Raw genomic sequence first — 25,782 nt, 5'->3', positions numbered from 1 at the left:
TGTTGCTTGTTACTTTATATTTTGAGTGGTGTGTTTCTAATAGTATATTAATGGTGGATTACATATCTGTAGTCAGGGCCGCAGTGCGGGGGAAACACATGTATGTATTCAATATACTGTATGTTACCTTGTTATTTTTAGGGCTGCGATGATCATCGTGACAAGATGATTCATGGCTGGAAGATGTCGACATGAAGGTCTGACCAGATGGAGAACAAACAGCAGAAATGACTAATCAGATAAAAGACGTCATTGGTAAGAACCTGGATGTAAATATTAATCTGCATCTGCACTGTGTAACTTGGAGTGATAATGTTATCTGTAAAATTCCATAGGCTGCATTTGTGTGATACGTCCGTGAGCTGCCAGATTTTTTTTACCGGACAGCACACTGACTCTTAGAGTTATATACTAAATATATATATACTGTACAGTACAGACCAAAAGTTTGGACACACCTTCTGATTCAAAGAGTTTTCTTTATTTTCATGACTATGAAAATTGTAGATTCACTCTGAAGGCATCAAAACTATGAATTAACACATGTGGAATTATATAATTAACAAAAAAGTGTGAAACAACTGAGAATATGTCTTATAATCTAGGTTCTTCAAAGTAGCCACCTTTTGCATTGATTACTGCTTTGCACACTCTTCGCATTCTCTTGATGAGCTTCAAGAGGTAGTCACCGGAAATGGTTTTCACTTCACAGGTGTGTCCTGTCAGGTTTAAGAAGTGGAATTTCTTGCTTTATAAATGGGGTTGGGACCATCAGTTATGTTGTGCAGAAGTCTGGTGGATACACAGCTGATAGTCCTACTGAATAGACTGTTAGAAATTGTATTATGGCAAGAAAAAAGCAGCTAAGTAAAGAACAACAAATGGCCATCATTACTTTAAGAAATGAAGGTCAGTCGGTCCGAAACATTGGGAAAACTTTGAAAGTGTCCCCAATTGCAGTGGCAAAAACCATCAAGCGCTACAGAGAAACTGGCTCACATGAGGACCGCCCCAGGAAAGGAAGACCAAGAGTCACCTCTGCTGCGGAGGATAAGTTCATCCGAGTCACCAGCCTCAGAAATCGCAGGTTAACAGCAGCTCAGATTAGAGACCAGGTCAATGCCACACAGAGTTCTAGCAGCAGACACATCTCTACAACAACTGTTAAGAGGAGACTTTGTGCAGCAGGCCTTCATGGTAAAACACCTGCTAGGAAACCAGTGCTAAGGACAGGCAGCAAGCAGAAGAGACTTGTTTGGGATAAAGAACCCAAGGAATGGACATGTCATCCCCTGAGGAAGAGGTTTTTACCTCGAAACGCGTTGGGCAATAAATATATGAAACACACAACTGATGAGGAGTGATGGTCTGGTAGCGCATGCTTAATCCATAAAAGTTCCACTTTTGAATCTGAAGATTTTATGGCCACGGCGTGGTCTTTTGGATGTGCAGCAAGCTGACCTTGTTCCTTTATGTCTATTACTCTCCTGCATAGGGTGAGTATAATTATTTGGTTTACATCTTTATTTTCTCGGGTAAGACCCTATTGCGCTCTTTTCTTTTCAGTTTCCACTGTCCTATTTTTGCACACACATCTTTAAAATCCAACATTTCATCTGCCGCACACAGGAAAATCACAGCGTGACATGCCAGAATAGAATAGAGAGAGACGTGATATAGTCGAGCGAATTCATATCCAATGAACCCGTTCATGTCAATGACATCGATGCTTGTGCCATGAGAACTTTCCTATGTCGTGCTGAGGTAATTGAGGTGAAAGGAGTTCACTGGCTCTGAACACTCCAATGTCCTTTCTGCTGGCACTGCAAGTGTGAGATCTTTCACGCTCGTGGTGACCTCAGTGAGATGAAAGGAGTTCATTGAATCTGAACTCCACTCAACCTTATCACGTTACCACATGTAATAATTCAGCCTGCCATCTAGATGTAGCAGAGCTAGAGGCATCTATGGACAAATGGATTATTATCTTCTCACTGGAGAGGTGAGGAATATGGTTGTTTATTTTTTAACTCTTTTACAGATGACATGGGCTTCAATGGATTGAGCATAAAAGTGAACATAAGAGGTTTTGGTAAATTTATATTCAGTAAAGGAGTGTCATTATTTCAAATAAAGGACTTTACTCTTAGTGGTTTTTTTTTAACAATTTGACTATGAGGTCAGTAATGACACCTCTCCCTTACTATCCCCTGGGCTTGACGTCAGCTGCCAACAAAGCTGACATCAACCCCAACCCTATTACTCCACTTGCCATTGCACCAGGGCAAGTGAGGAGAGCAGAAGCTAAGTGCTAGAATTAGAGCATCTTATGGATTTGCCTTTTCTGGGGTGGCTGAGAACTGATGTTTTTAGTCTGGGAGGGGGCCAATATCCATTGCCCCTTCCTAGCCTATTATTACCAACTTGTAACTATGTACCTAGTCTTTGCTGGTTAGTAATTATGGGCTTGCCCCACTTAATTTTTTGGGGGGTTCCCTATGTTAATAACCAGTAAAGTACACAGCTGAGCACTGATAGCCTAAGAAGCTTTATGTTTATTACCCCATTTCCAGGCTATAAACTTCTTCCCCCAGCTTTAATTTTTGACTGGACCTAATAAAGTCTTGATTTTTAGCTAATTTAAGCGTTTTAATTGAATAATTTTTGCAGTATTATATTGTATGTGAACCTGGTTGTTTATAAACAAATAAAAAATGGAAAGAAAAACTTACTTTTTATTTTTTTGTGTCAAAACATTTAACATAGCTTTATTGGAATATCTATGCATATTGCATATTTGCACATAAAAAAATAATTATTTATCCAACTGTAAACTATAACTAATAACAATAAACTAAATGTAATTATATTATTTTCCAACAAAAAAAATTAACAGTTCATTTTTTTTTTAATGTAAAATGATAAATAAGTCACACGGTGCAAAATTTACTCTTTGCAATTGTCACAGGTATAATTGACATATCTTTTGCCTAAATATTTTTCACATCTGTAACATATCACATTTGATTTGTGATTGCTTGATGTTGGACAGAAGTCGCATCGTTTCCGTTTTAGGCTGCTCTCTCCAGCTGGACTGAAAATGAAACTGGATAGACTACTATGGCAATTGTCTACTGATTGGATAAAATAAAACACTCCCCACCCTTTAGGATAAGAGCTCAGAGTAAAGCAAACACACTTTTCAGACAGAATTTATTAGTACTCTTTCAGGTCAGCATTTCACAGAAATTAGATCAGGGAACACAAGTAAAAAAAGAGAATATGTTCATTTACAATATGAAATGTTGAGAACTGAACTGAACTATTTTACATGAACAGCAGGGTAAAAATATTTGGCACATAACTATACTGGAAGGTAATCAGCAGTATTGTAATGAGAAAATGTATGTATGTTTAAATCTGCATGGACCAAAAGGACCTAAATAAATTGATAAATAGTAGTAGATGTAATATATAGTCCAAAATGAGATTATAGCTCCTTTATTTTACTCATAAAAAGGCTGGAGATCACTATAAAAGGCTATCGGTCATTTTTGACTGAACAGTACAAGTGTATAAAAAATTGTGGAGCAAAAAGTAAGCATACAAAAAAAAGTACCCATAGTAAGAACCCCTCAAATGAGGAAAAGTCAATCAACCACAAGTTTCAGAACAGCATCCTGAATATTTAAAAAAATATTAAAGTTCAAAATTGGTCGTTTTTGACCGAACATAACAGCAGGGTTAGGAAAATTCAGATTTTTGTCACCAAACTCAGTGGTAAATTTCATATTCTCAGTATTTGAATGATTTAAATAATCAACAAGTAAAAAAAACTGCTCTGCAGTACCGGACTATAGCAAAAATACATCACCCCAGATCCAGGTCAGGTCCAGATGAATTACATCAGGTCCAGATGAATTACACCCCAGAGTACTGAAGGAGATAGCAGAAGAAATTTTCGAACCCCTCTCCATAATCTTTGAAAATTCTTGGAGAACAGGAGAAGTGCCAGAAGACTGGAGAAGAGCAAATGTTGTTCCTATCTTCAAAAAGGGGAAGAAGGTGGACCCAGGCAACTATAGGCCGGTGAGTCTGACTTCTATACCAGGAAAGATCTTTGAACAAATTATTAAACAACATGTATGTCAGTACCTGGATAAGAATGAAGTGATTAAACAGAGTCAGCATGGGTTTGTAACTAATAAGTCATGTCAGACTAACTTAATTTCCTTCTATGATGGTATCACTGATTGGGTGGATCAAGGAAATGCTGTAGATATAGTATATCTTGACTTCAGCAAAGCATTTGACAAAGTCTCTCATACAATCCTTATTGAAAAAATAACTAAGTATGGAATGGACAAGGCAACTGTTAGGTGGATTCATAACTGGCTTAGTGATCGGACCAAAGAGTGGTCGTAAATGGCTGCACATCCAGTTGGAAGAATGTCTCAAGTGGGGTACCACAGGGCTCTGTCCTGGGCCCTGTATTGTTCAACATCTTTATCAACGATTTAGATGAAGGAATTGAGGGTAAACTGATTAAATTTGCTGATGACACAAAGCTAGGAGGGATAGCTAATACTAGAGAAGAGAGAGAGAGGATTCAAAAAGATTTAAATAAACTGGAGCAGTGGGCAGCAACTAACAGAATGGTTTTTAACAGGGAGAAATGCAAAGTACTACATCTGGGCAATAAAAATGAAAAAAGCATATATAGAATGGGAGGAATAGGGCTAAGTGACAGCACATGTGAAAAAGACTTGGGTATACTAATAGATAACAGACTGAATATGAGTCAACAGTGTGATGCAGCAGCAAAAAAGGCAAATGCAATTCTAGGATGTATTAACAGAAGCATACAGTCTAGATCACGTGAAGTCATTATTTCCCTCTACTCCTCTTTGGTCAGACCTCATCTGGAATATTGTGTCCAGTTTTGGGCACCACATTTTAAAAAAGACATCAACAAACTGGAGCAAGTTCAGAAAAGAGCGACCAGAATGGTGACCGGTCTGCAAACCCTGTCTTATGAGGAAAGGTTGCAGGATTTGGGAATGTTTAGTTTGCAAAAGAGAAGACTGAGAGGAGACTTAATAGCTGTCTACAAATATCTAAAGGGCTGTCACATTGTAGAAGGATCATCTTTATTCTCATTTGCACAAGGAAAGACTAGAAGCAATGGGATGAAACTGAATGGGAGGAGACACAGATTAGATATTAGAAAAAAGTTTTTGACAGTTAGAGTGATCAATGAGTGGAACAGGCTGCCACGAGAAGTGGTGAGTTCTCCTTCAATGGAAGTCTTCAAACAGAGGCTGGACAGACATCTGACTGGGATGATTTAGCGAATCCTGCTTTGAGCAGGGGGTTGGACCAGATGACCCAGGAGGTCCCTTCCAACTCTACGATTCTATGATTCACCCACATAGCGCAGATAAGCTTTATTGTATTTGATGCATGGGTTTGCTCACGTTGTAATACACTTGTTTTCACAAAATGCTAAAAAAAATTAGCGAAAACACAAGCTGAACGGGTACCCATTGTGGTACCCACGTATTGTAAATACCATTTATCCATAAACTGAAAGGCATTGTACAATTAGAGAAAAAGATCCATGCACAAAAAAGCGCACACGCATGAGTAAAAATATGTATAGACCATGATATGTAAGAAAGTGTATAAACAATTTTTATTAGTAGACAAAACAAACCACAATAAAATCAATTAAAAAGACAAAACACATCACAAAGGTCCCATAAAGCAGCAATATAGCACACCACAATATAACATAATATGGGTGAAACAAGAATCCCCAATGCAAAGTGGTATATATATGAATCCTGAATACTTGCAGAAATAGTGCCAATCTGGGCACCCCCAGAAGGCAAAAAAAGAGAGACAGAGCCCTGTATGAGATCAGAGTAATTGCATGAGATACCTGTAAAGATGGTGCCCCTATGAAAAGGGCGTACCCCCTAAAATGAAAATAACCTGCATAGAAGAAAGCACCAAGGTAAGGCTTCAGGCTAAAATAGCCAGCAAGTCACCAACCAGGAGAGCACATGTCAGGGTGTTGGGGATAGCAAGGCAAATGGGACAGTGGTGTTGGGACCAAAGGTGATGTGGGGAGCCCCATGCGTATCGCTGCTGGCAGCAGCTTCGTCAGGGGAAGTGTCAGCTGAAAGGCATTGTGTGATAATGCAAAATTCAAAGCTTCAGTAACAAAATTAATGTAGTTATCACTCTTGTCCATTTTTTTCAAGATATGTTCAATCATCTCAATCCCCAAATGCTGCGGGATTCGGATATACAGATTGACTACATCAATAGAGGCTAAATAAAAATTATTCTGCCATTCAATTTCATTAATCACCATCTAAAAAGCACCAGTGTCCTTTATGTAAGATGGAATATTATTCAAAATGGGTTTCAAAAGCCAGTCCAAATATTCTGACAGAGGTTCAGTGAAAGAACCTACTCCTGAAATAATTGATAGAAGCAAAAGGTAGCTCACAACAGTATAAGTGTCATATGGGAAATTTGTAAAAGGTACAGACAATATGTATAACCCCATATGTATCTACTGTGGACTGTAGAAAGACCAATTGTCAAAGTAACATACAAAAGGGGGAGGGAAGAAAAAGAAGTCTTTTCTTCCCTCCACCTTTTCCTGAAATAATTGGACTACCAGGAGGGTTAATAGATGATTTATGTATTTTTGAGATGTAATACCAACATATTTTTTTTAGGAAATTCAGGTATCAATTTTTCAGCAAGTTTTTTAGGGAGTATGCTTTTGTCCACATATTTCCTTAATAGTGTCCTTAATTGATTTTTTAAATTTGTTAGTGGGATCCCCCTCTAAAACTTAGGCTGGTTTCACATTTGCGTTTTTTTGCGCTGGAAAAAAACGCATACGTGTGCATGCGTTTTTTCCCCTATATTTAACATGGGTGCTCATACCTGCGCGCTGGTAAGCGCACGTATGCGATTTTCATGCGCTGCGTTTTTTTGGGGTGTGCGTTTGTATTTTCCAGACGCAGCATGTTGCATTTTTTGGCCCTGCAAAAAAGCGCATGCGCACGTATGCGCACGTTTTGCGCTAAAATTGGCCATTATAGCCTATGGATGCGCATACGTGCGCACTGGCATGCTCATGTATGCGTTTTTTTGCACATGCGTTTTTTTTTTTACCATTAGTTTAGACAATGGAATTTAGGGGTTTGGGTAAAGTTAGGGTTAGTTAAGGGGGTTTAGGGTTAGGGTTAGGGTCAGGGTTAGGGTTAGGGTTAGGGTTAAGTATGGTTTGGTTAAGGGTTAGGGTCAGGGTTAGGGTTAGGGTCAGGGTTAGGGTTAAGTATGGTTTGGTTAAGGGTTAGGGTCAGGGTTAGGGTTAGGGTTAGGGTTAGGGTTAGGGTCAGGGTTAGGGTCAGGGTTAGGGTCAGGGTTAGGGTTAAGTATGGTTTGGTTAAGGGTTAGGGTCAGGGTTAGGGTTAGGGTCAGGGTTAAGGTCAGGGTTAGGGTTAGTTAGGGTTTGGGTTAGGGTTAAGTATGGTTTGGTTAAGGGTTAGGGTCAGGGTTAGGGTTAGGGTCAGGGTTAGGGTTAAGGGTTAGGGTCAGGGTTAGGGTTAGTAAAGTCATGGTTTGGGTTAGTGTGAGGGGCCACCTAATGTTGGAAAAAAACGCAAACGCGGTAAAAACGCACTAAAAACGCATACAAACGCATAAAAACGCTGCGTTTTTTTCATGCATGCTCATAAAAATGCTTGAAAAAAACGCAGCAGTTGTATGCTTTTGTATGCGTTTTTTCAATGCGTTTTTTTGCGGGAAAAACGCGCTGCAAAAAAAAGCAAGTGTGAAACTAGCCTTAGGTAGACAAATAAGTCAATTGCCGCAAAGCTTCCATTATGTATGCTTCTTTCGCTTTCCCCGACAAGATTAAGGATAATTAACAATACAGATACTTTTTTTTTGAGACAATCAGAGGAATTGACTAGTAATTTCAGAGAAAGAGGGGATCCAAAAAATATTTTACACAATGCACTTAATAGAGCTAAAAACCACATATAAAGTGACTTATTGGGTAGTAAAACAGGTAAAAACAAGGGTACTCATGAGAGATTTGTGTTCAATTTTAAACACAGCCCGATTGATAATATTCTGAGACAAGCGATAAACAGAAATTGGCATTTATTGGGAAATGACAAGGATCTTAATATTCTAGCAAAAGCTCGACCAATTGTATCATTCAAATGTCAAAATATTGGGGACACATTAATAAAACACAGAATTTCTCCTGATATTAATAAGTGGCTGGATAGATCCTATCCCAAAGGTAATTTCAGATGCAGAAATTGCTCTTTTTGAGGTCATCATTTTACTCTTAATCCTCTGAAAATGAGCCCTGTATTGCATGAAGTTAGGCATTTCTTAACTTGCTGATCAAAATTTATTGTTTGCTATTTTTTGCCCTTGCGGTTACTTTTCTATAGGCAAAACAATTCATCCTTCATTTATCTGTATCAGTGAACACTTACACTCATTTTTACTATGAAAGGTTCCCGCAGGTTAATTGAGCATGTAGTGGAACAGAGTATAATGCTGATCCAAGCACTTTGCAGTTTGCAGGTATTGAACAAGTTAATTGTCCAGTGAGAGGTGGAAATCATAATAAGTGCCTCTCATGTTTTTGCAATATTCATCGAACACAGACGAACGTCATTAGAGTCAATGGGAGAAGAAATTTCCGAATATATTCGGAACCGAACATAAGACAAACATTCGGCATGAATAGTGTTCGAATATAGCCCTAATATGTCAAAATCAGATTCGGGGCCAAAATCCGAACAAATTCGCTCATCTCTAATTATGCCGTCTACCACGTGCACCTGGTAAAAGGGAGGTGGTTGTTCGTCTCAGTATGTTTGGACCCGCAGGAGCGCTGCGATAGGCACGAAACGGCTGTTGCCCTCTTTCACTTCCCCGATCCCCCTGCATGTTAAAGGATTGTCCCGCCACATGGAATAAAGGACATTAACCTTTTTTAAGAAGCAATGGTGAGTGCTGTTTCTGTTTTCAATATTAAATGTACAATATATAAATGACAACAGACCAGAAAGAGTCAGTTCTGAAATGTCCGCCTTATTTTTTTGTTGCCAATATTTGGCCCCTTGACAGAGCATTTCTGTCTCTCCCCACATACACGTGACTACAAGGACTGAACATTAGTTATAGCTAACTATTGTGTAATCAGAGGTTATTCCGAAAAGAAAGAAGCAGAGATTCACCTGCTGCAGTTTAAAGTAAGTGACTTTCAATTCGCTTTAGATCATGTCACCATTTTATGCTATTTTTTTAAAGGTTTTTATATTATGGCAGTTATATTATAGAGTTATTATAGGTTGCATACTCTACTATTACATGACTGTCGGGAAAAATGGGTTCAGGGTCAAAAGGCAAAGTAGAACTTCTCTGTTTACAATTTTTAGACAGTTTACTCGTAATTTTAATCAGATAAATACCACCAGATCATGCTAATATATCATTGCCATGTACAGCCTACATAGCATTACCATGTTATCAAAAATATGCAAAATCATTAAAAAAGAATACAGATAATAACTGCTCTACAGATGCCTCAAAATGATTAAATTCACATACAAGCTGAATAAAACCAACATACAATGCCAAATACTAGGTGGTTTTAGTTTGCCCCTCGGTATTTTATTCGCAGTGGCCACCTAGTAAATGAGGATCCTAAACACTCTATTTTTTTCCTTGACATTTAGTTGAAGAATTGCCAATTTCAGGACAAATCCAAAAACAGAGACGCACAAGCTGCAAACTATAACTTTGCCAAATCCGAGAAGAAATATTTGCTTACCAAATGGTTTATGGAAGAAAGCGATCATTTTATTTTCTTCTAATAGTGTCACATGAAACATTCTGAAATGTTTTCTCTTCTGGAGTATAATGAATTCCATTTTTCTTTTTTTTGACCCCTTAGATACTAGTGTAAAAATTAAATTGGGGCAGAGATCTATCAATTGTGTGCCAGAATGCCTGACGATAAACTGTCCTTTATGACGTGCACAATATTTATTAATAATCTTGCCTGTGGCGATTATGAGTTAGCTGCTCAAATGTGATCTTTTAGGGAATAGATATCCTATTGTCTGGTTCAGTGGAGAGGATGAAGACAGCAAGACTGTAGGATTTTTTGTAAATCGATAAGGCCAAGGAAATTTTTTTTAAAAAAGAAGAGAATCAAGAACAACTAATTTTTTTAAAACATAAAATCTTGATTAAGTCAATTGTTCATTTTTCAAGACACATTTTGTAAATCTTAAGGCATTAACTACAGACAATGTGTCCAATTGTGCTGTGTCACATCCACCATTAAAGCTCCACCACTGTTTCAGAAAAGAGGCAGAGGTCACGTGAACACGCCAGAAACTGCAACTACATATTGAGAAAAACATTTGCTGCATTTATCCTTTCTCTGGTGTAGAGAAGATTGATGATTTCCCGGTATGGTGGCACAGCACATAATCCTAGCAAACTGACTCTCTTACCAGAACATGGATCCACCAATATTTGGACATTTTTCTGAGTACTCTGGTTGCCTCCCAAATACAATGCTTAGGTTATCTGGCTTCTATAGAAACATAATGTCTGTTCATGAGATGGAGAACCAAAAAGTTATTAGACATAGATGTCAATCAAATATTGGTGCCCTCAGGTAATCTCTTTCTCTCTCTCTGTCTCTCTCTTCTCCCCCTCATTGTCTCTCTCTGTCTCTCATTTTCTCTGCCTGTCTCTCTCTCCATCTCTCTGTCTTTGTCTCTCTCCTCTCTCTTTCTGTCTCTGTGTGTGTCTCTATCTCTGTGTCTCCCTATCTCTGTCTCTCACTCAAAAGACAAAAATACCAAGAGAAGAGTCAGATATGACATTTCTGTCTTATTTCTTTTTGTGTTGGAACATTTCTGGATCTCAACACAGACTTCAAGAACTACTTAAAGGGAACCTGATGGCGCATACATGCTGTCCGATTCGTGAGCTGCGCGATTTCAGCCAGATATGTTTGACTCCGAAATGTTGTAGTGTTTCAGAGAAGAATATTCTTTAAAAGCCGCTGGGAACTGAGCTGCACATGAAGATTAGTCAGATAGGTAGGTCCCTGCAGCTTTTCCCTGCTTGCTGCTCTTGTGTGACTGATCTCTCCCTATATATGCATGCATGAAGAATCCTGTCACTCCAGGGAAAAGGGCAGGGAGAAGTCGCTGGGGACCTATCTATCCAACTAGTCACCCAGTTATCAAGCTGCGTTTAACCCCTTAACTCCCAAACATGGTTTGCATGTTAACCCCTTCCTGACCTTTGACGCTACGTAGGCATCATGAAAGTTGGTGACAATCCGACCCATGATGCCTATGTGGCGTCATGAATTCATAGCCCCTCTGCGGGTTGGGTGACCGGGGTCACTGAAAGGTCACCAGACCTGCGCACACACAAGACCCTTTGTACTTCACCCCAGGGGGGGTGGCTTAGCCCCCCATGTCTACGATCGCTCTGATTGGCTGTTAAAAGTGAAACAGCCAATCAGAGCGATTTTAATATTTTACCAATGAAATTTTGTGAAATATTACAATCCAGACATGGCCGATGCTGCAATAGCATCTGCCATGGCTGGAGACCAAGATCTGATCCCCCCACGACTGACGGGGCCGATCGACCCCCGACACCGACTGACGGTGGCGATCAGCCACTGCCGTCAGCATCTGCTCCCTTTCCCCTTCCCTCCGCTCCCTCCCACCTTCCGATCCCCCCCTCACTCCCCCGGTACCTCCTATGTCCCTCTGGCCATCCTGGTGTCCTGTTGTCCCAGATCATGGGCACCACGATCTTGGAAAATGGGTTAGGGTTGTGGTTAGGGTTATGATTAAGGTTGGGATTAGGGTTAGGGGTGTGTTGGGGTTAGGATTGGAGTAATAATTGAGGGGTTTTCACTGTTTAGGCACATCACGGGGTCTCCAAATGTGACATGGCGCCACCATTTATTCCAGCCAATTTTGCGTTCAAAAAGTCAAACAGTGCTCCCTCCATTCCGAGCCCCGACGTGTGCCCAAACAGTGGTTTACCCCCACATATGGGGTATCAGCGTACTAAGGATAAATTGCACAACAACTTTGGGGGTCTAATTTCTCCTCTTACCCTTGGAAAAATACTAAATTGGAGGCTAAAAAAATGATTTTTGTGGAAAAAACATTTTTTATTTTCACGGCTCTGCGTTATAAACTTCTGTAAAGCACTTGAGGGTTCAAAGTGCTCACCACACATCTAGGTAACTTCCTTGGGTGGCTCTAGTTTCCAAAATGGGGTCACTTGTGGGGAGTTTCTACTGTTTAGGCACACCAGGGGCCCTGCAAACGTACATGATGCCTGCAGACCATTCCATCAAAGTCGACATTTCAAAACGTCACTACTTCCCTTCCGAGCCCCGATGTGTGCCCGAACAGTGGTTCTTCCCCACATATGGGGTGCCAGTGTACTCAGGACAAACTGGACAACAACTTTAGGGGTCCAATTTCTCCTGTTACCATTGTGAAAATAAAAAATAGCGGGCTAAAATTCATTTTTTGAGGAAAAAAATTATTTTTATTTTCCCGGCTCTGCGTCATAAACTTCTGTGAAACTCCTGGGGGTTCAAAGTGCTCACTATTCATCTAGATAAGTTCCTTAGGGGGTCTAGTTTCCAAAATGGGGTCATTTGTGGGGGAGCTCCAAAGTGTCCGCTAATGCTTGGAGCTAATTTTCCATTCAAAAAGTCAAATGGCGCTCCTTCACTTCTGAGCCCTGCCGTGTGTTAAAAACTTCTGTGAAGCACTTGGGTTTCAAAGTGCTCATTACACATCTAGATAAGCTTCTTGGGAGGGTCTAGTTTCTAAAATGGGGTCACTTGTTGGGGGTTTATACTGTTTAGGCACATCAGGGGCTCTGCAAATGCAACATGATGTCCACAGAACATTCCATCAAAGTCTGCATTCCAAAATGGCGCTCCTTCACTTCTGAGCCCTGCCGTGTGTTAAAAACTTCTGTGAAGCACTTGGGTTTCAAAGTGCTCATTACACATCTAGATAAGCTTCTTGGGAGGGTCTAGTTTCTAAAATGGGGTCACTTGTTGGGGGTTTATACTGTTTAGGCACATCAGGGGCTCTGCAAATGCAACATGATGTCCACAGAACATTCCATCAAAGTCTGCATTCCAAAATGGCACTCCTTCCCTTCTGAGCTCTCCCATGCGCCCAAACAGTGGTTCCCCCCACATATGGGGTATTGGTGTACTCAGGACAAATTGCACAACAACTTTTGTGATCCAATTTCTCTTGTTAGCCTTGTGAAAATAAAGAATAGTGGGCTAAAAAATCATTTTTGAGGAAAAAAAATATTTTCACTGCTCTGCGTTATAAACTTCTGTGAAGCATTTGGGGGTTCAAAGTGCTCACCACACATCTAGATAAGTTCCTTTGGGGGTCTAATTTCCAAAATGGGGTCACTTGTGGGGGAGCTCCAATGTTTAGGCACACAGGGACTCTCTAAATGCGACATGGCAACCGCTTAATATTCCAGCATATTTTCCATTCAAAAAGTCAAATGGCGCTCCTTGCCTTCTTAGCCCTGCCATGCCCCCAAACAGTGGTTTATAACCACATTTGAGGTATCGGTGTACTCAGGAGAAATTGCCCATCAAATTTTAGGATCCATTTTATCCTGTTACCTGTGTGAAAATGAGAAAACTGAGGCTAAAAGAAAATTTTTGTTGGAAAAATTAAAATGTCCATTTTTTCCTTCCACGTTGCTTTAGGTCCTGTGAAGTACCTGAAGGGTTAATAATCATCTTGAATGTAGTTTTGAGTAGCTTGAGGGGTGCAGTTTTTAGGCTAGCTTCACATTAGCGTTTTGTTTGCGCAGCACATTGTGCGCATCCATGCGCATGCGTCATGCGTACCTATTTTTAACATGGTGTATGCATGATCTTGCGTTTGCATGCGTTCGTCTGTTTTTTCGTGCGCATCCGTTTTTTTCAAGGTGTGCGTCTAGACATGCCAGATGCAACCTGTTGCATTTTTGGGTCCGTCCAAAGGTGTAAAAAAGCCTGCGTTCACTTGCGCACGGAATGCGTCATAACAACGCATTACAGTCTAAGGGAACGCAGGCGTGTGCATGGAGATGCATACGCATGCGCTTGCGTATGCATGCGTTTTACAAGTAAACATGTGTAGACACTGATTTTGACACATAAAGAACGAATGCGCATAAAAAACGCAAACGCATGCAAAAACGCATGATGCGTTTTTGCATGCGTTTCTACTTGCGCACAAAGACGCTAATGTTAAAGTAGCCTTAGAATGGTGTCACTTTTGGGTGTTGTCTGCCATATAGGCCCCTCAAAGTGGCTTCCAATGTGAGGTGGTCCCTAAAAAAATGGTTTTGTAAATTTTGTTGTAGAAATGAGAAATCACTGGTCAACTTTTAACCCTTATAACTTCCTAACAAAAAAAAATTTGCTTCCAAAATTGTGCTGATGTAAAGTAGACATGTGGAAAATGTTATTTATTAACTATTTTGTGCCACATAACTCTCTGGTTTAACAGAACAAAAATTAAAAAATTTTTTTCACAAAATAAGTGTAAAAATTATCAACCTAAATTTACCACTAACATGAAGCCCAATATGTCACGAAAAAATTATCTCAGAATCACTAGGATGCGTTGAAGTGTTCCTAAGTTATTACCTCATAAAGGGACACTGGTCTGAATTGCAAAAAATGGCCAGGTCATTAAGGTCAAAATAGGCTGGGTCATGAAAGGGTTAACGACGGGCCAATTTTCAAATTCTGACCACTATCCCTTTTTGAGGTAATAACTCAGGAACGCTTCAACGCATCCTAGCGATTCACAAGTGACACCATTTTGGAAAGTAGACCCCTAGGGAAGTTATCTAGATGTGTGGTAAGCACTTTGAACCACCAAGTGCTTCACAGAAGTTTATAATGTAGAGCCGTAAAAATAAAAAATCATATTTTTTTCACAAAAATGATCTTTTCACCCCCAATTTTTTATTTTTCCAAGGGTAACAGTAGAAATTAAACCCCAAAGATGTTGTGCAATTTGTCCACAGTAGGCTGATGCCTCGTATGGTGGGTAAACCACTGTTTGGGCGCATAGCAGAGCTCGGAAGGGAAGGAGCACTGTTAGACTTTTTCAGCGCAGAATTGGCTGGAATTGAGATCAGACACCATGTCGTGTTTGGAGAGCCCCTGATGTGCCTAAACAGCGAAACCCCCCCAATTCTAACTCCAACCCTAACCCCAACACACCCCTAACCCTAATCCCAATCCTAACCCTAATCCCAACCCTAACTTTAACTATAACCCTAACTTTAGCCCTAACCCTAGCCCCAGCCCTAACCACAACCCTAACCCTAATGGGAAAATGGAAATAAACACTTTTTTTTATTATTATTTTTCCTTAACTAAGGGGGTTTGATTTACTTTTTATAGCGTGTTTTTATAGCGTGTTTTTATGTTTGGGCAGCTGTCACACACTAAAAGACGCTTTTTATTGCAAAAAATAGTTTTTGCATCACCACATTTTGACAGCTATAACTTTCCATATTTTGGCTCACAGAGTCATGCGAAGTCTTGTCTTTTGCGGGACGAGTTGACATTTTTATTGGTGCCATTTTCGGGCACATGACATTTTTTGATCGCTTTTTATTCTGATTTTTGTGATGCAGAATGAACAAAAACCAGCAATTCATTAATTTCTTTGGGGGGGGGGCGTTTATACCGTTTCGCGTGAGATAAAATTGATAAAGCAGTTTTATTCTTTGGGTTAGTATGATTACAGTGATACCTCATTTATATTTTTTTTATGTTTTGCCGCTTTTATACAATAAAAAATATTTTATATAAAAAAATAATTATTTTTGCATTGCTTTATTCTGAGAGCTATAACTTTTTTAGTTTTCCAGTGATGGAGCTAGATGGCAGCTTGTTTTTTCAGGAAAAGATGACGCTTTCAGTGGTACCATGTTTATTTATAGCCGCCTTTTTTCATCTCGTGTTATTCCACTTTTTGTTCGGCGGTGTGATGATAAAGCATTGTTTTTTTGGCTTGTTTTTTTTAAATTGTTTTCACTAAAGGGGTTAACTAGTGGGACAGTTTTATAGGTCGGGTCTTTACGGACGTGGGGATACCTAATATGTGTACTTTTATTGTTTAGATTTTTTTTAGTTCAAATATTTATTTATTGCTGGAATAAATATTGTTTTTTTATTATTATTTTTTGTTATTTTTAAAAAATATTTTTACAATTATTTAAAAAAAAAATTGTATTTAATTCTTACTTTTACACTTTGTCCCACTATGGGACACTCATTTTGTGCAGGCTGAAAGCTTCTTTAGCATGCAGATCTGCATGGTATAGAAGCTGTCAGCGCTGCTGCTTCAATACACTAACCTGAGAGACTTACTGGTCATCACTGCGCATGACAGGAAGTCTCTCAGGCCAGGAGACCTGGATGTCGTCATGACGACATCGGGTCTCCATGGCAGCGATCGAGATCCCGCGGTATAACGGGCCTCTCTGCCTGCTCCGGAACGCTGCCATCATAATCAGCTGACACCTGACCGCGATCAGCCGCGCATCCCCTGTGAGCTTGGCTGATCGCATATGATGTACTATTCCATCCATGGTCATAGGGGCCCAGGTCACATGGATGGAATAGTACGTCTAAGGTCAGAAAGGGGTTAAAGTATGTTTTTGGGTTAAAGTATGTTTTTCACTTAAACAGAGCAGAGTTTCAGAGTCAAACATACCTGGCTGAAATCATACAGCCGGTGTTTGATACATGCTGACCACTGATCCGCAATGTGAATGTGCTGTCAGGTTCCTTTTGTAGCTAACAATTGTGTGATTAAAGAGAATTGCAAAAACACCGGACTCATTTAGTTTTGACTTTTCTGGATCTTGTCTTGTCCCTAAATTAAGATTCTGAAACTATACAGCTATTGGTCAATGAAAGTGACTCAAGTATTTTTATATGGCTGACGTTTTGGATGATTTCGTGCCAACTTCGGTTGGTAAGCGCATTAAAAATGCTATATATGAATCTCTGTCCACAGGATGGATTTCTACTCACTGGTTACTGTCCTTTTGGTGATTCTCATAACCATTGTGTTGATTAACTATACAAAGCTACTGTTAGAGAAGTCAAAGTTGCCTCCTGGACCAACTCCTCTTCCCATCATCGGCACTCTTCACCTAATGAACCTTGATGATGTTGTGAAGTCCCTCCTGAAGGTGAGCAAAGCCAGAAAGAAAGTGCTGGATAAATAAGAATGAAGGCAGCACTTTTCTTATGATCAAATTTAAGTCATATGCATGCGATACTGTGCTGTGTTATATTATATGCTGTGTTCACCACTGCTGTGTACCGCGAGCCAAGTTCAATAAGGCTAGATAACTTCACATCACTATGGTTATGTTAGCACTAAAATGTGTGGGGGTTATGACTGATGTGAGATTGCAAATTTGTTGACAATTGTAGCATACACTGCATGAGTTAAAGGGAACCTGTCTGGTGCTATATGCTGCCCAAAAAGTGGACAACATGTATCAGGACTTGGCTGTATTGTCACAGCCATGTATATTTTACTTTCAAACTCTACAGTGGTTCAGAATGAAACATACTTTTAATAGCTGGTGGCTTCTTCCAACCCGCTGACAGTTACTGACAAGCCTCTGCCTGCTTGCGCGTATAAGCAGAGAGTTGTCAGTCAGTGTAAGCTTTCGGGGACGCACTTGTACAACTAGTTACCGGCTCGGTCCTAGAAGGCTTTTAAAAGAATGTTTTCCACTGAATTGGTGCAGTGTTTTGAAGTAAACATACAAGGCTGTGATCATTCAGCCAGTGGGTGATACATGCTGCCCATGGTTTGAGCAGCGTGAATCACCTGTCAGGTTCCCTTTAGTGATGTGAATAAATATAAGTCTACATTGAGCGGGGCTGCCAAATTTCATCCCCCCTAGGGCGCCAACCTCCACTGCCAGGGTTTTTTTATCATTATTTATTTTTTATTGTTTATTATTTTTCTAATTGATACCTCGTGCATATTCATAATTTTCATATTCCATAGTATAATGCACCCCATAGTTCTTCATATAGTATAATGTATTCCCCATAGTCTTCGATACAGTATAATGCAGCCCACACATAGTATAATGCAGCCACACCATAGAGCATAATCCAGCCACCCCACAGAGTATAATGCAGTCCCGCCATACAATATAATGTAACCCTCCATAGAATATAATGCAGCCCCCCTCTTAAAGTATAATGCAGCCCCCCATAGAATATAATGCAACCCCTTATATAGTATAATGCAGCCCCTTCATAGAATACAATGTAGCCTTCCTCATATAGTATAATGCAGCCCCAATAGAATATAATGTAGCCCCCTCATAAAGTATAATGAAGCCCCCATACAATATAATCTAGCCCCCCATAGAATATAATGCAGCCCCATTAGAATTCAATGTAATCTCCTCATATAGTATAATGTAGTCCCCTCATAGAGTATGATGCAATCACCCCCCATAGAATACAATATAATACAGCCCCCCCATAGAATATAATGTAGCCCCGAATAAAATATAATGCAGCCCACCTCCCCATAGAATATAATGTAGCCCCCCCATATTACTGTATATAACCCAGCCTCCCACATAGAATATAATGTATAATGTACCCCCCATTGTATATAACACAGCCACATAGTATATAACACAGCTGCATGGTATATAGCACAGTCTCACATGGTATATAGCACAGCACCACATGGTATATAGCAAAGAATCACATGGTATATAGCACAGTACCATGGTATATGGCACAGCACCACATGGTATATGGCACAGCACCACATAGCATAAAACACCCCCCCGAGAATAGCCCCACAGTCCAGTACTCACTTTTACATTACAAAAACCACACTCATCACCTCTCCTCATGCCCACGCTGCTCCCTGCTCCTGTCTCAGTGGCTGCACTGCCGACACATAGAGAGTACGTGATGATGTAATCGCGCACCCACAGTGTCAGAGGCAGAGCGGGGAATGATGGGAGAGGGAGCATCAGCTGACGCTCTCTCCTCCATCATTTCTTTGAACTGTACCGGCGTCTATGACACCAGTATAGTTCAATGCGGCGGTGGGGGGAGATGGCACTGGCAGCAGGCAGGCCCCCCTGCCTCACGGGCCCCATTGCAGCTGTGTGATGTGCCGCTAGCTAGGGGCCTGGGGGGAGCGGGGGCCCTAGGCAGCTGCCTGGTCTGCCTACCCCTAACGCCAGCCCCGCTGCTGGGGAAGAGGTGTAAAGTGCAGTTCATTTAGTTGTGCTATGCCCTTTAATAGTTAATGCACTAAGTAGCTGGTCACAAGACTTGGTCAGGGAGCAACTTAAAAACTTACCCCATTGAAACTAGAAATTTGCATTAAATACATGTTTTTTTGTCTTGACCAATATAGCTGTTGCCGCTATACACCACTAGCGTTTTATTCTTATTCTCTCATCATCTCTTTTAGTCTCTGGAACTAGTGAAGAGCGAATGCATTCGGCAATATTCGTTACTCGCACAATTATTATGGTATTCGGGCTATTCATTACTCACTGAGTATTTAGGTATTGGCCTTGGTATATTCGAGTAACCCAGCAGGTTTGGCGCTTTATTTGCAGCTAATGAACATGCTGGGCTGGCTTACCAATCACAGTAATGTCGGTGCCATCTTTGATGTGGCATTACTGTGATTGGCTGGCCTTCCAGCATCATAGGGACTATTTAACCCCTTTCTGACATCTGACGTAATGATCCGTCCATGTGACCTGGGCCTGTCTGACTATGAATGGATCATTACATCATATGTTTAATGCGAAACTGTGACTTAAGTCGCGGTGATCGCATTGACCCTTAAATAGTGCAATTGCAAATCACCACAGTGGGTTCCGACACCTGTGTTCGGCATCCACTGAGTGAAGGAGATAATGTGAGTGTGTTTGCATGATGGTGCATGCGCAGATGATGTGTGGGAAGTCCCGAACAGCAGTATGAGGCGCGCCTGCGTGTCACAGATGAAAGCTCCTGCGTTCCAGACAGCAGAAGATGACATATCCAAAGTTTATGACGCGCCAGCTATCCACAAGCCCGAAATCCAATGTATAAAGCGGCAGAAAATGACGTAGTAGTATTCATGCAAATTCTGATTAATGTATCCACCCTCTCCAATGTTTAACAGTAGCACCGCGATTAGGGCAAGATCTCATGAACATTCAATATATTATACTAACTGCACAAGCAGTGTCAGCCCCCCCCCCCAAAAAAAAAAAAAAAATTCACTGTGCTTCTAATCACCGCGGTCATTCTATATATGGCACAGCCGTAATATTCTGGCCACCACTGAATGAAAAAAGTCCCCACAAACCGCAGCATGTGAATGGGGAAACCCCAAACACATCAAAAGGCGCACATCATATGTATAATTAATAAGGGTAATCATTTAAAAAAATATATTATTATATATGATGGATAATAATCAAATGGCGGCCCTTAGTCATCCAAAAACAAAAATTATATATCTCAAAAAAATATTTAAATGTATATTTGACCACCAGGTGAATTTTACAAAACCCACCAAACCAAAAATACGAACAATGCTCAATAAAATAAAGAGCTGTACGCCAAACACATCCCAAAACTTATCCTATTGCACCACCCAATTATAAAATCATTGACAAGAAATGACAAAGTCAGTAACCAACACCACAAGGTAAAACATATATATGCATATAATGTAAGATATCCATGATGATATCTTCATTTTTTGCAAGCTCTAAATATAGATTTAGATTATGTCATGAGAAAACCAGTAAAGGATAAGTCTTCATTTATGCCACCAGGCTTAACAGAATTAAGTTGAAAAATCCATCTGGATTCCAACCGTAATAGCTCCCCCTGTCGATCAGATCTTCGAATATTGGGTTTGACCCTCTGTAGCCCAACCACCACAAGACCCCTGGTTGAGCCATTGTGAAAATCCAAAAAATGGGAAGCAACGGTGGTCAAGATTTTGCCTTTGGCCAGATCTGATCTGATCTGGCCAAATTGATGTTAGATGTGTGCTGCTGCACACGTTTGCGTAACTCCTGTGATGTCTGTCCAATGTACACTAAGGGACTTGGGCAGACCAATGCATACACAACATTGTGTGTTTTACAAATGACATAATCTTTTAACTGATGTTCACAAGAATCACCAGGGTTGATAAAACAATGGGTGCGAATCATGAAACCACAAACGTTGCATTCCCCACATGGAAAAGATCCTCGTACACGATAACCTGTTTGGGTCCTGACTGTTGGTCTCACAAAATGACTCGTCATAAGTGAGTCACGAAGGTTTGGAGCCCTGCGTGCAGTCACCAGAGGTTTCTCTGGTAACAGATTTGAAATTCGTGTATCAGTTTTTAAAATTTGCCAGTGGGTATCAAACAACTTCCTCATCCTGTGCCACTGATTGTGGAACGTGGTAATAAACCTGATCTGATTATCTCTAATACGTGGAGCAGGTTTTAAAAGATCATCACGAGTGACAGACGTGGCCCTCCGATATGCCTGACTAATTACTGACCGCGGATAATGTCGTTCACGCAATCGTTTAGACAAATCTCTCGATTGAGCCCTGAAATCTTCAATTTCAGAACAATTGCGGCGCAGTTTTGCGAATTGTCCATAGGGTATCCCCCTTTTCAAATGTTCTGGATGGAAGCTTCTATAGTCCAGAAGACTATTAGTAGCTGTCACCTTGCGAAAAAGTTCCACGACAGAAGATGAAGCAGCTCTTACCATTCCAGAAGATGAACCAGCACACCCCATACGGATCCCGTATGGACTTCGCCCCCCAAAAATTACAAGACACTGATTCTTGACTTTGTGGCAGAATCAGGAATCAAGTTTGACACCACCAGCCTCAGAGAACTAGACTTTTTCAAAGTCTTTTTCTCTGAGGATTTTGTTAACCTCACGGTGAGAAAACTAATTTATATGCTCATCAATTTTTGGCACAAAACCCTGATTCATCATTTTCTAACTGGTCTCCTGTAGATGCAGTTGAAATGATGCAGTTTTAGGGCCTGGTCCTTCACATTGGGATCCCGAAGAAGCCATAATTTCGGTAATATTGGAGTATTGATGTTTTATACAACACTCAAGTGTTCTGAAGGGTCATAGCCTGAACGTGTTTTGAGGCAATCCATAAATTTCTGCATTATACCGATAATGCACAGTGTCCCCCACGAAATGACCTCAACTTTGACCGTCTGTTCAAAGTTCGGCCGGTCATCAAACACTTCAACAAAAAGTTTGCTGAAGTGTACATGCCCCGAAGGGACATCTGCGTGAAGGAGCCCTTAATTCATTTTAACCCCTTTACCCCCAAGGGTGGTTTGCACATTTATGACCGGGCCAATTTTTACAATTCTGACCACTGTCCCTTTATGAGGTAATAACATTGGAATGCTTCCATGGATCCTGGTGATTCTGACATTGTTTTTCATGACATATTGTACTTCATGACAGTGGTAAAATTTTATTCATATAACTTGCGTTTATTTATGAAAAAAATTGAAATTTGGAGAAAATTTTGAAAATTTAGCAATTTTCCAACTTTGAATTTTTATGCCCTTAAATCAAAGACATATGGCACACAAAAAAACATAATAAGTAACATTTCCCACATGTTTACTTTACATCAGCATAATTTTGGAATCAAAGTTTTTTTTGTTAGGAAGGTATAAGGGTTAAAAGTTGACCAGCGATTTCTTATTTTTACATCACTATTTTTTTTAGGGACCACATCACATTTGAAGTCACTTTGAAGGGTCTATATGACAGAAAATACCCAAAAGTGACACCATTCTAAAAACTGCACCCCTCAAGGAGCATTCAAGAAGCTTCAGGTGCTTCACAGGAATTTTTTTGAATGTTTTAAAAAAAAATTAACATTTAACTTTTTTTCACCAAAAAATTATTTCAGATCCAATTTTTTTTATTTTACTAAGGGTAACAGGAGAAATTGGAATGCAAAAGTTATTGTGCAATTTTTTCCTTAGTACGCTGATACCCCATATGTGGGGATAAGCCACTGTTTGGGTGCATGGCAGAGCTCGGAAGGGAAAAGGCCCTCGGAGCAACACGAGCACATTGCGTTGCTCCGAGGGTCTTAGGGAAGCACACAGGGAGCCCCCTCACTGCGACGATTCTTTCCTATGCCCCCGGTAGACTGCGATCATGTCATCAGGTACAGAATTAAACTCTACAAACTGTGTTAGAGAACCTCAGGGTACACCCCCAGGTTTAGAGGGAAGGACACCGAGATTGAACCCCCTGAATGCCTCCTGTCCTGGGAGTGAGAGGTAAAATTGTGTGGGATTTGGTGCACCCACTTCTGGATAAAGGTTATCATCTCTACACCGATAACTTTTATTCCAGCATCCCACTTTTCAAATCCCTCTCTGTGCAAGATATCACAGCCTGCAGTATTCTCCGCAAAAATCAGAGAGGTCTCCCAAAAATGCTCAGAAGGGGTGACAGCAGAGCCCAATGTAGCGACCACCTGCTGGTGGTCAAGTACAAGGACAAAAGGGATGTCTTTTTCTTGACAACCATACACAGTGATGGAAGCGCCCTCAGCACTGTATGAGGTACCTCTGCACAAGTCAGCAAACCGGACTGTCTACTGGGATACAACAAAAACATGTGGGACATTGATCTCTCTGATCAACTCCTCTAGTTGTTCAGTGCTTTGAGAAAGGCCAAGGTGTGGTACAAAAAGCTGGCCAGGCACATTGTACAAATGGCAATGCTCAATGCTTTCCTGCTGTCACGATATGCTGGCCAGACCACTACGTCATACCTTCAGTTCCAGGAGGTAGTGATTAAGGCCTTAGTTTTTGGAAATCAGGAAAGCCCCAGTACTTCCGGAACTGAAGGTACCAAGACAGCATTTCCTGTGGGAGGTCCCGCAAACTGGAAATAAAGGAAGGAAGGTCGCAAAAAAGGTGCTGTGTTTGTTACAAAAAGGAATACGAAAGGACTCCATTTATCAATGTGACACCTGCCCCGACAAACCTGGCCTGTGTATAAAAGATTGCTTCAAACTGTACCACACCTCCATGCACTACTAATTTACTTACTAGTTTCCAAAATGATGTCATTTGTGTTTTTTTTTTACTGTTTAGGCACATCAGGGCTCTGCAAACAGAACATGACGTCCGCAGACCATTCCATCAAAGTCTGCATTGCAAAACGTCACTACTTCCCTTCTGATCCCTGACGTATGGGGTATCAGTGTATTCAGGACAATTTCGGCAACAACTTTTAGGGTCCAATTTCTCCTGTTACCCTTGGGAAAATAAAAAATTGGGGACTAAAGATCATGTTTGTGGAAAAAATTTGATTTTTTATTTTCACGTCCGGGTGTTATAAACTTTAGTGAAACAATAGGGGGTTCAAAGTGCTCACCACACATCCAGATAAGTTCCTTGGGGGGTCTAGTTTCGAAAATACGGTCACTTGTGGGGCATTACCACTGTTTAGGCACATCAGGGGCTCTCTAAACGCGACATGGCGTCCAATCTCAAATCCAGACAATTTTTTTTTTAAAAAGTCAGACGGCGCTTCTTCCCTTCTGAGCCCTGCCGTGCTCCCAAACAGTGGTTTTCTCCCACATATAGGGTATCGGCATACTCAGGAGAAATTGTCCATTTTCTCCTTTTACCCTTGTGAAAATAAAAAATATTGTTGCTAAAAATGATAATTTTTGTGACTAAAAAGTTAAGTGTTCATTTTTTCTTCCACATTGCTTCTGCTCCTGTGAAACACCTGAAGGGTTAATAAACTTCTTGAATGTGGTTTTGATCAATATGAGGGGTGCAGTTTTTAGGATGCTGACACTTTTGTTATTTTTCTGCCATATAGACCCTTCAAAGTGACTTCAAATGTGATGTGGTCACTAAAAAATGGGTTTGTAAATTTTGTTGCAAAAATAAGAAATCCGTGGTCAACTTTTAACCCTTATAACTTCCTAACAAAAACAATTTTGTTTCCAAAATTGTGCTGATGCAAAGTAGACATGTGGGAAATGTTATTTATTATTTATTAACTATTTTGTGTGACATATTTCACTGTTTTAAGGGCATAAAAATTCAAGATTTGAAAATTGCTACATTTTCCAAAATTTCGCCAAATTTATGTCTTTTACACAAATAAACACTAGTTATATCAAATAAATTTTACCACTAGCGTGAAGTACAATATGTCACGAAAAATCAGTCTCAGAATTGCCAAGATCTGTTAAAGCTTTCCAGTGTTATTACCTCATAAAGGGATAGTGGTCAGAATTGTAAAAATTGGCCTGGTCAGGTCATTAATGTGCAAACCACCCTTGGAGGTAAAGGGGTTAAAGGCTGTGAGCGTTATTCATTCCAAAAAGCTCTTTTAAGAGATGAAGGTTATGAAGAGATTCAGGATGGTTTCACACTTGCATTTGGGTAAAGTGTGTAGGGCTGTGTACTTCCTCCCTTAAACTCCGCCTACTTACGCATTTCTTCCCTTAATCTTCGCCTAATTCCACATGCGTTCTGCGTACCTATCTTTAAC

General features: G+C 40.3%; 1 protein-coding gene across 1 annotated transcript in view; it reads left to right on the top strand.

The window, feature by feature from the left end:
- The first annotated feature begins 9,210 nt into the window (after positions 1 to 9,210).
- Positions 9,211 to 25,782, top strand: part of LOC141052053 (cytochrome P450 2F2-like) — a 119,573-nt gene continuing 103,001 nt past the window's right edge. The window contains exons 1-2 of the mRNA XM_073549241.1: positions 9,211 to 9,308; positions 17,196 to 17,373. Of these exons, the coding sequence (XP_073405342.1) occupies positions 17,197 to 17,373 (177 nt within the window). The 5' untranslated portion in view covers positions 9,211 to 9,308; position 17,196. The remainder of the gene's footprint in view (positions 9,309 to 17,195; positions 17,374 to 25,782) is intronic.

Source organism: Dendrobates tinctorius, unplaced genomic scaffold (genome assembly GCF_039654945.1).
Source record: "Dendrobates tinctorius isolate UK_male_01 unplaced genomic scaffold, ASM3965494v1 ptg000158l, whole genome shotgun sequence".
NCBI lineage: Eukaryota > Metazoa > Chordata > Amphibia > Anura > Dendrobatidae > Dendrobates > Dendrobates tinctorius.
Note: the sequence above shows the minus strand (reverse complement) of the source record. Positions and strands in the feature narration are given on the sequence as shown.